At 40.9% G+C, this 11634-nt stretch overlaps 1 protein-coding gene across 1 annotated transcript in view; it reads left to right on the plus strand.

Annotated features, from left to right (window-relative positions):
• Positions 1-763: 763 nt before the first annotated feature.
• Positions 764-11634, plus strand: part of LOC311149703 (neurotensin receptor type 1-like) — a gene marked incomplete at its 5' end in the record, with an annotated part of 73649 nt that continues 62778 nt past the window's right edge. The window contains one exon of the mRNA XM_084186912.1: positions 764-1456. Coding sequence (XP_084043038.1) covers positions 764-1456 — 693 coding nt within the window. The remainder of the gene's footprint in view (positions 1457-11634) is intronic.

Genomic DNA, 11634 nt, shown 5'->3' on the forward strand with positions numbered 1-11634 from the left:
AGACTGTTCTCTCTGCTACCGCATGGCAAGTGGACCAGAACGCCAAGTCTAGGTCCAAGAGGGTTCGAAACAGCTTCTACCCCCAAGCCATTAGACTCCTGAACATCTAATCAAATGGCTACTCAGACTATTTGCATTGTCAATGGTTTGGGATGAGTCGGACGACAGAGTGAAGGAAAAACAGCCAACAAGTGCTCAGCACATGTGGGAACTCCTTCAAGACTGTTGGTAAAGCATTCCAGGTGAAGCTGGTTGAGAGAATGCCAAGTGTGCAAAGAATCTCAAATACAAAATATATTTTAATTTGTTTAACACTTTTTTGGTTACTACATGATTCCATATGTGTTATTTCATAGTTCTGATGTCTTCACTATTATTATACAATGTAAAAAATAGTAAAAATAAAGAAAAACCAAACTTTTGACTGGTACTGTACATTTTATATACATGGAAGACCTTTTTTATAAAGATTGAGTCTATTTTAGGAATTCAAAGTTAAATATCAAAGGATTATAACAACAAGAAAACACCGATTACTGAATGGCACTCCGTCATCGCTCAAGGTTGCGAGTCCAGCACGCCTCCTCTTATGCCAGATATAAAAGCATCACAACTTCCCTCTTGGCCTCAAACCGGTATTCTCCCCTTCCCGCTTTTACGCGCAAACACTACATGTGTTTTCTCAACAGGATTTTAATATAGTGCGATATTTCTGTAGTCGTACACAAGTGGTTTTAAGAGTTAATTATTTACATTACACAATATGGAGCTGAATTTCACACTGACAGGGCGCAACTTTCTACACTTACGCGCGCTGGCGCAGAAACTTCTGACTCCGAGGAACAACTACTCTCTGCGTCTGGAGAACTACTCTCTATTTGACAACGGAACGGAGCTCGATCAGGAGGACTCATTGGACGTGAACACTAACATCTACTCCAAGGTCCTGGTCACTGTGATCTATATCGCGCTCTTTGCGGTCGGCTGCTTAGGGAACTCCGTTACGCTATACACCCTGCTGACCAAGAAGTCCCTCCAGAACATCCAAAGCACTGTCCACTACCACCTGTCCAGTCTCGCCGTCTCCGACCTGCTCATACTAGTCCTCAGCATGCCTGTCGAGCTCTATAATTTCATCTGGGTCCATCATCCTTGGGCGTTCGGAGGAGTTGTTTGTAAAGGCTACTATTTCATTCGGGATGCCTGCTCGTATGCCACGGCTTTCAACATCGCCAGTCTCAGCGTCGAGCGTTATATGGCGATTTGCCACCCTTTCAAGGCGAAGAGCATCATGTCCTGCAGTCGCACCAAGAAGCTGATCAGTGGGATGTGGGTGGCTTCGTTCCTCTTGGCCTCTCCGATGCTCTTCACCATGGGACAGAAGTATCATGGACCCCACCGGGAGAAGATATGCACCACCATCGTGTCTCCTGTCGTATTGAAGATAGTGATTCAGGTGGGTTTGAAAGTCGTCCTTAATTCGGCAACAATCAGTTGTAGTGGTATTTTTACGCACCAATGTTTCCATAGCGGCTTGGGCGCATGGGTCTAGTTATGTCTCCTACAGTAAATTCAGCTCTAAATAACAGATTTCTTAAATATTGACTTGTCTTTATTTTATGAGAAGGTGCCAGCACTACCTGTTGACAATTCGCTTCTGTGTGAAGAAATACAACCAATGCAAATCAGAAGAAAAAAACATAAAACACATTAATTATTTGTTTAAATTAAGTAATACATTTTTATCTGTGAATTTAGTAATTGAAGAAATGGGCATGTTGTACTCTGGTACTCTATGCCAAATACTATGTAATACTACACACACACACACATACACACACACACACACACAGAGAGAGAGAGAGAGAGAGAGAGAGAGAGAGAGAGAGAGAGAGAGAGAGAGAGAGAGAGAGAGAGAGAGAGGGAGAGGGAGAGAGAGAGAGAGAGAGAGAGAGGGAGAGGGAGAGAGCGGGGGAGAGAGAGAGAGAGAGAAGGGGAGAGAGAAGGAGATATTTTATTTTATTTTATTTTATTAGGATCTCTCTTAGTCCTCATTTGGACTAATCTTCCAAGAGTCCTTAAACATTAAAAAACAGTGTATAATACAATCACATTTTCACATAAAACACACTGTTACAAACAACAGACATAGTACACTGACATATTGACCAAATAAATACTCTGACAGTTTGAAAAGATAGAGTGGTTCCTTCATCTGCCATAGTCCTGCCCAAACTTCCAATGTATTATATTTAAATGGTTCTAAAGTATTTTTTGAATTTATGTATTGAAAGGTTTCTGGTTTGCTCAGATAAATTATTCAATGTATTTATTGCTCTGAATCGAAATGTTGTACATTGTGAAATAAAAGGAGTATGTTTTTTTCAATTATCTTGTTGATCAATGACCTCCGAAGAGCATTGTGCATGACTACAACAGAAGAATCATATCTCCACCTTAAAATAATCCTTGCTGCTTTGTTCTGTGTGCAATCTGCAGCCTCCTAATCTCACTTGCTGATGCATTTGCCCAGACCACAGAACCACAGACTCCCAATTAATGCTTGGGTTGTTTGCTTAAAAAATATTTCCCGGCAAATATTTAGCTATCCTTCTGATCATACATGCATTTAGTCTTTTTTAGAAGACCATGATAAGCAGTTTTCTAGCTGCACACCTAGTAGTTTGGTTTTTTGCAACTTCCTCAATTTTTACTTCCTCTATACTTAATCGCATCCCATGTTGTGTTGGCCTTTTCCTGGTGGAACAGACCAACATAAACTCGGTTTTCTTGCCGTTTAAAACAAGTTTGTTCCGGCAAACCCACTCCCTGATATTTCCCAGATCTACTTGTAGAGCTTGCTGTACCTGTTGAACCGATTGTATTGTATTATATATTATAAATTGTAGTGTCATCTGCAAATGTAGTAGCTTGAGTTTCAGATAAGGCATTAAGGAAGGTCGTTGGTGTATATTAAGTAAAGAAGTGGCCCAAGGCAGCTGCCCTGCGGTATTCCACAGTTTGAAGCATGAGGGGAAGAAAATTACCCATTGATATACAGTAGGTGGACTGTTTCCTGTCGGTTAGATATGACTGTACCCAATTCAATGCTGCCTCCTTGAACACATACAGCAATAATTTTGTCAAAATTATTTAGTGATCCACAATGCTGCAATGAAATCTAAAAGTAGTACACCCACAAACCTGCCATTATCCATAGCATTGAGCCACTGGTCAGTCATGTCAACCAATGCAGTGGTAGTGGAATGGTTTTTGCAATAATCATGCTGATTGGCTGTGATCAGATCTTTCTTTTCCATGTACTCCCATATTTGTCTAGTCACAATACCATCCAATATCTTACTGAGTGAAGGGAGTAGACTGATTGGTCGACTATTGGCAGGAGTAATGGGTTCTTTGCTGTCTTTCAGGATTGGACACATGCTTCCATACATTTTGAAATGTCCCCTTTTCCAGTGACCAATTAAATATGTATTTCAGTGGAGCTACTATGTGGCGAAGCAGCAAAGCGAAGTAAAAAATTGTCCATGAGATCATAACCTGTAGATTTATCATTGGGTAATGACTTCATAACCTGTAGATTTACCATTGGGTAATGACTTCAATAGGTTTAACACCTCCTCTACTTACCCCAATGGTAGGCTAAAAGAGCAGGGTTTTTTTTTGCTCATAATAAGGTCATCAATCCATTGGACAATAGCTTGTTTGGAAGAATGGGTGTTTACATTATCTCTCAAAATAAATTAGTTTTCTTTGTAAAAATCTGCAAAATGATTGGCAATATCATCTGGTTTTATTGTTGTTCTCCCGTCAACCTCCACACTAGATGGGCATGATGAGATAGATGTACCAAGTAATTCCTTAACTGTATTCCATACCTTTTTTGAACCATTTTTACAATCAATAAAAGCATTTTTGTAAAATAAAGTTTTTCTTAGTGCGATTTAATTTAACTACATAATTATGTGGTGTTCTATAAATCTGTTAATACATTTCTTGTTTAGATTTGGCTGCTAAGCCTTTTGCCGTATTTCTTTGAAAAAATGCCTCACCCAGTTCGTCATCAATCCATGGAGATGGACGAGCCCCAACTGTACTCTTTCTTATTGGGGCATGATGGTCCATTACCCCAGTGAGCAAATCAATAAAACATTCTGTAGCGTGATTTAAATCATCCTCTAGATAAATCAGCTCCCAGGGTACAGCAGCCTAATCATTCTGAAATTGCTCATGACTAAATGTTAAAATGTTTCTCTTGACCACAGTCCTTGGGGGTTTCTTTGGAACCTTAGTGTTCATGGTTATGGTCAGAATATTATGGTCTGTCCAGCTCACTGGCATTGATATGGCCTTTAAGTATTGCAATGGTATATTACAGAAGATCAGATCAATGCACGTGTCTGAACGGTGACCCAACTTATTTGATGATCTAGTAGTGTCATTAACCATTTATTTCAAACCACAGCTCTCGAAATATCTCATTAATTTAGTTATATTTGAATGATTATAATCCTTCCAATTTATATTAAAATCACCCAAGGTAAATACATCTCGGTTACTGTCTGTGGCCTGGTCATACCCAGTGCACAAGTCATCCACACATCCTATCAATATGGGTGGTGAGGTGAGGCAGATGTACTTGTGCCCATAGTGCCTCTTCTTGACATACATTAAGGTCATCCCTCCTCTGGAAAGGTTTATGATTCTGAATGTACAATTCTACACCACCACCAATCCTATTCCTGTCCCTTCTAAATAGACTATATCCATGAATGTTAATTTGCCCATCATTAACAGATGCATCCAAATGCATTTCGGTTAAATAAAATAAAAAAATAATATTATTTATGTTAACCAAGTTAAAAACCTCATGTATTTTGTTAGGAAGGCTACATACATTAACCTGAGCTATACGCAACCCTTTCCTTGTCAAGTGAAGATCAATAGAGCATGTATTTGTTATAGTTGAAGTCATCATGATATACTACAACACACCAACTCAGATTTGCTTCAAATGTACAAAACATGCAATAATAGCACGTGGCCTATTCCGTGAGGCCTTACCCATTCAATGGACTCTGGAGAAAGTGACATAACGCACTACATCTGTGGGCAGTTTCAGTTGAGTTTACATCAAAGTCTCGGACAGTGTCCTCACAGCCTCTGCTGTTGTCATTCTCCAGTATCTCTGAGAAGATGAGATTGTCCCGCTTTGATCGACACTGGTACATCAAGCAAGGTTTCTTTAAGTTGTTTGTTCTCCCTTTGCACCACCTCCACCTTGTAATAATTAGAGTCTACAGTCTAGAGTCTACAGTCTAGAGTCTACAGTATAGAGTCTACAGTATAGAGTCTACAGTATAGAGTCTACAGTCTAGAATCTACAGTCTAGAGTCTACAGTATAGAGTCTACAGAATAGAGTCTACAGTATAGAGTCTACAGAATAGAGTCTACAGTATAGAGTCTACAGTATAGAGTCTACAGAATAGAGTCTACAGTATATAGTCTACAGTATAGAGTCTACAGTCTAGAGTCTACAGTATAGAGTCTACAGTATAGAGTCTACAGAATAGAGTCTACAGTCTAGAGTCTACAGTATAGAGTCTACAGTATAGAGTCTACAGAATAGAGTCTACAGTATAGAGTCTACAGTATAGAGTCTACAGAATAGAGTCTACAGTCTGTCTACAGTATAGAGTCTACAGTATAGAGTCTACAGTCTAGTCTACAGTATAGAGTCTACAGTATAGAGTCTACAGTATAGAGTCTACAGTATAGAGTCTACAGTATAGAGTCTACAGAATAGAGTCTACAGTATAGAGTCTACAGTCTAGAGTCTACAGTATAGAGTCTACAGAATAGAGTCTACAGAATAGAGTCTACAGTATAGAGTCTACAGTATAGAGTCTACAGAATAGAGTCTACAGTATAGAGTCTACATTCTAGAGTCTACAGTATAGAGTCTACCGTCTAGTCTACAGTATAAAGTCTACAGTATAGAGTCTACAGAATAGAGTCTACAGTCTAGAGTCTACAGTATAGAGTCTACAGTATAGAGTCTACAGTCTAGTCTACAGTATAGAGTCTACAGTATAGAGTCTACAGTATAGAGTCTACAGTATAGAGTCTACAGAATAGAGTCTACAGTATAGAGTCTACAGAATAGAGTCTACAGTATAGAGTCTACAGAATAGAGTCTACAGTCTAGAGTCTACAGTATAGAGTCTACAGTATAGAGTCTACAGTCTAGTCTACAGTATAGAGTCTACAGTATAGAGTCTACAGTCTAGAGTCTACAGTATAGAGTCTACAGAATAGAGTCTACAGAATAGAGTCTACAGTATAGAGTCTACAGTATAGAGTCTACAGAATAGAGTCTACAGTATAGAGTCTACAGAATAGAGTCTACAGTATAGAGTCTACAGAATAGAGACTACAGTATAGAGTCTACAGAATATAGTCTACAGTATAGAGTCTACAGTATAGAGTCTACAGTCTAGAGTCTACAGTATAGAGTCTACAGTATAGAGTCTACAGTATAGAGTCTACAGTATAGAGTCTACAGTATAGAGTCTACAGAATAGAGTCTACAGAATAGAGTCTACAGTCCAGAGTCTACAGAATAGAGTCTACAGTATAGAGTCTACAGAATAGAGTCTACAGAATAGTCTACAGTATAGAGTCTACAGAATAGAGTCTACAGTATAGAGTCTACAGAATAGAGTCTACAGTATAGAGTCTACAGTATAGAGTCTACAGAATAGAGTCTACAGTATAGAGTCTACAGTATAGAGTCTACAGTATAGAGTCTACAGTATAGAGTCTACAGTATAGAGTCTACAGTATAGAGTCTACAGAATAGAGTCTACAGTATAGAGTCTACAGAAAAGAGTCTACAGAATAGAGTCTACAGTATAGAGTCTACAGTATAGAGTCTACAGAATAGAGTCTACAGTATAGAGTCTACAGTATAGAGTCTACATTATAGAGTCTACAGTCTAGAGTCTACAGTATAGAGTCTACAGTATAGAGTCTACAGTATAGAGTCTACAGTATCTTTCAGCTCCGTGTTCTCTTTCCTTTGATCATCAATCTGACATTGGCTGAATTCTAGACTGGCACATAATGCATTGATGTCCTCTCGTAGTATATCCGAGATATCAAGTTTGGCATGCCTTTCATTGATGGATTTCAACAAGTTAACATCCATATCCGTGAACCTCTCCTCTCTTTGGTGCCATCGTTGATACCGCTTGGCCAACCTGGCTTTGGTTTTTTTTGTTGGTTGTGTTTGTTGTCCTAAACAGCGCTTGAAACCTCCGAAACCTGCGACATGTTTCTTTGAGCTCGTAAGTATCTCTCGTCAATGAATCGTTCAATCTCTTCAATGGATTCTGAATCATCCAGCGTGTTTGCAAGCAGAGTAAAACTAAAATAACAAAACAACGGATGTATCTTTCCAGACCTATACAGGCCGTTGGTAGATACAAACAATACAAAAATACAATCAAACTATTGTGCGCTCACTCCTGCCTGTTATATTGAACTATTTGCAGCAAAAAAATTACCGATTCTCGGAAGACTTTCGCTCTGCTAGAGAGCGAGGGGGAGAGCGAGAAGGAGAGAGAGAGGGGGAGAGAGAGAGGGGGGAGAGAGAGAAGAGAGTGGGAGAGAGAGAAGGAGAGAGAGAGAGGGGGAGAGAGAGAGAAGGAGAGAGAGAGAGGGGGAGAGAGAGAAGGAGAGAGAGAGAGAGAGAGAGAGAGAGAGAGAGAGAGAGAGAGAGAGAGACAGACAGACAGAGATGAATACCCAGTAATTAGAAAATGTTAGTTTATTTCCCCACTCCACTGTTGCAGTTGTATGTGGAAACATATTGTGGCGACAAGTAGCCTAGTGGTAGCAGGCCAGCAAACAGGGGTTGCTGGTTTGAATCCCAGCACAGATGAGAAAATCTGGAGTGGAAGGTTGCTGGAATTATCCTAAATACAATTACCTGCCATTTTGGCAATTCACAACGTATAATTGCTCTAGAGGCGCTGTACTGCAGCTGACCCATTGCTTCCAGCCCCCCTGTGTGTGTGTGTGTGTGTGTGTGTGTGTGTGTGTGTGTGTGTGTGTGTGTGTGTGTGTGTGAGTGTGTGTGTGTGTGTGTGTGTGTGTGTGTGTGTGTGTGTGTGTGTGTGTGTGAGTGTGTATTAGGGAGGTAGGTTGTGTATAAAGACACATTTCAGTTAATGGACAATAAAGTACATTTTTATCTTGTCCCTCCTTGCAATCCCCACCCCCTCCACTTCTATCCTCACATACCGCTGTCACACATGAAGAATGAGAGCAAACTAATACAAACAGTCATGTCTCCTAGGGGTGCTGTTGTTATCATAGCGCTTGTCACACAGACAACAGTCATGTCTCCTAGGCGTGCTGTTGTTGTCGTAGCGCTTGTCACACAGACAACAGTCATGTCTCCTAGGGGTGCTGTTGTTGTTGTAGCACTTGTCTCATCAGACAACAGTCATGTCTCCTAGGGGTGCTGTTGTTGTCGTAGCACTTGTCACACAGACAACAGTCATGTCTCCTAGGGGTGCTGTTGTTGTTGTAGCACTTGTCTCATCAGACAACAGTCATGTCTCCTAGGGGTGCTGTTGTTGTCGTAGCACTTGTCACACAGACAACAGTCATGTCTCCTAGGGGTGCTGTTGTTGTCGTAGCACTTGTCACACAGACAACAGTCATGTCTCCATATTTCTACAGAATGAATGGTGGAGCAAGGTGGAGCTCAGAGCTTGATGGTATTGCAACGTAAATTGTACGGATATGTGCTTCCACAGAATTTACCATCATTCTAAGAATTACATGGCCACAGCTGTCTGTTTTTTATTCTGTCTCTGTGTGTGTGGTGTGTGTGTGTGTGTGTGTGTGTGTGTGTGTGTGTGTGTGTGTGTGTGTGTGTGTGCATGTGTGTGTGTGTGTAGTATTACATAGTATTTGGCATAGAGCACTACAGTACAAGATGCCCATTTCTTACATCATTTAATTCCAAGGCTGAAGATGTTCCTCCTCCTCATCCTCCTCCTCCTCCTCCTCCACCTCCTCCTCCTCCTCCTCCTCCTCCTCCTCCATGGAGGGCAGCCACATACTGTATGTCTTCATTTATTTTCTTTTGAGGGGTCACCACTACTACACTAGCTGTATGTTAGTGTGTGTAGTGTATGTAGTGTGTGTTAGTGTTTTTAGTGTGTTAGTGTGTTAGTGTGTGTAGTGTGTGTAGTGTGTTAGTGTGTTACTGTGTGTAGTGTGTGTAGTGTGTGTTAGTGTGTGTAGTGTGTGTGTGCCTGTGTGTTAGTGTATGTAATGTGTGTTAGTGTGTGAAGTGTATGTAGGGTGTGTAGTGTGTGTAGTGTGTTAGTGTGTGTAGTGTGTGTAGTGTGTGTAGTGTGTTAGTGTGTTGTGTGATAGTGTTTGTAGTGTGTTATTTTGTGTAGTGTGTTAGTGTGTGTAGTGTGTGTAGTGTGTGTAGTGTGTGTAGTGTGTGTTAGTGTGTGTAGTGTGTTAGTGTTTGTTGTGTGTTAGTGTGTGTAGTGTGTGTAGTGTGTGTAGTGTGTTAGTGTTTGTAGTGTGTTAGTGTGTGTAGTGTGTGTAGTGTGTGTTAGTGTGTGTAGTGTGTAAGTGTGTGTAGTGTGTGTAGTGTGTTAATGTGTGTAGTGTGTGTAGTGTGTTAGTGTGTGTAGTGTGTGTTAGTGTGTTAGTGTGTGTAGTGTGTGTTAGTGTGTGTAGTGTGTGTAGTGTGTGTTAGTGTGTGTAGTGTGTGTAGTGGGTGTAGTGTGTTAGTGTGTGTAGTGTGTGTAGTGTGTGTTAGTGTGTGTAGTGTGTTAGTGTGTGTAGTGTGTGTAGTGTGTGTAGTGTGTTAGTGTTTGTAGTGTGTTAGTGTGTGTAGTGTGTGTAGTGTGTGTAGTGTGTTAGTGAGTGTAGTGTGTGCAGTGTGTGTTAGTGTGTGTAGTTTGTTAGTGTGTGTAGTGTGTGTAGTGTGTTAGTATGTGTAGTGTCTGTAGTGTGTGTAGTGTGTTAGTGTGTGTAGTGTGTGTAGTGTGTGTAGTGTGTTAGTGTGTGTAGTGTGTGTAGTGTGTGTAGTTTGTTAGTGTGTGTAGTGTGTGTAGTGTGCTAGTATGTGAAGTGTGTGTAGTGTGTGTAGTGTGTGTAGTGTGTGTAATGTGTGTAGTGTGTTAGTGTGTTAGTGTGTGTAGTGTGTTAGTGTGTGTAGTGTGTGTAGTGTGTTAGTGTGTTAGTGTTTGTAGTGTGTTAGTGTGTGTAGTGTGTGTGTAGTTTGTGTAGTGTGTTAGTGTGTGTACTGTGTGTAGTGTGTGTTAGTGTGTGTAGTGTGTGTAGTGTGTGTAGTGTGTGTAGTGTGTTAGTGTGTGTAGTGTGTGTAGTGTGTGTATTGTGTTAGTGTGTGTAGTTTGTGTAGTGTGTGTTAGTGTGTGTAGTGTGTGAAGTGTGTGAAGTGTGTTAGTGTGTGTAATGTGTGTACTGTGTGTAGTGTGATAGTGTGTGTTAGTGTGTGTAGTGTGTGTAGTGTGTGTTAGTGTGTGTAGTGTGTGTAGTGTGTGTTAGTGTGTGTAGTGTGTGTTAGTGTGTGTAATGTGTGTACTGTGTGTTGTGTGTAGTGTGTGTTAGTGTGTGTAGTGTGTGTAGTGTGTGTTAGTGTGTGTAGTGTGTGTAGTGTGTGTTAGTGTGTGTAGTGTGTGTTAGTGTGTGAAGTGTGTGTTAGTGTGTGTAGTGTGTTAGTGTGTGTAGTGTGTCTAGTGTGTGTAGGGTGTTAGTGTGTGTTAATGTGTGTAGTGTGTTAGTGTGTGTAGTGGGTTAGTGTTTGTATTGTGTGTAGTGTGTTAGTGTGTGAAGTGTGTTAGTGTGTGAAGTGTGTGTAGTGTGTTAGTGTGTGTAGTGTGTGTAGTGTGTGTAGTGTGTTAGTGTGTGTAGTGTGTTAGTGTGTGTAGTGTGTGTAGTGTGTGTAGTGTGTGTAGTGTGTTAGTGTGTGTAGTGTGTGTAGTGTGTGTTAGTGTGTGTAGTGTGTATAGTGTGTGTGTTAGTGTGTGTAGTGTGTTAGTGCTGTTGTTGTCGTAGCGCTTGTCACACAGACAACAGTCATGTCTCCTAGGGGTGCTGTTGTTGTTTTAACACTTGTCACACAGACAACAGTAATGTCTCCTAGGGGTGCTGTTGTTGTTGTTACACTTTTCACACAGACAACAGTCATGTCTCCTAGGGGTGCTGTTGTTGTTCTAACACTTGTCATACAGACAACAGTCATGTCTCCTAGGGGTGCTGTTGTTGTAACACTTGTCACACAGACAACAATCATGTCTCCTAGGGGTGCTGTTGTTGTTGTAGCACTTGTCACACAGACAACAGTCATGTCTCCTAGGGTTGCTGTTGTTGTCGTAGCAATTGTCTCATCAGACAACAGTCATGTCTCCTAGGGGTGCTGTTCTTGTCGTAGCACTTGTCACACAGACAACAGTCATGTGTCCTAGGGGTGCTGTTGTTGTCGTAGCATTTGTCACACAGACAACAGTCATGTCTCCTAGGGGTGCCTTTGTTGTCGTAGCAATTGTCAC

The sequence above is a fragment of the Coregonus lavaretus genome (assembly GCF_964263955.1).
Source record: "Coregonus lavaretus genome assembly, chromosome: 22".
NCBI lineage: Eukaryota > Metazoa > Chordata > Actinopteri > Salmoniformes > Salmonidae > Coregonus > Coregonus lavaretus.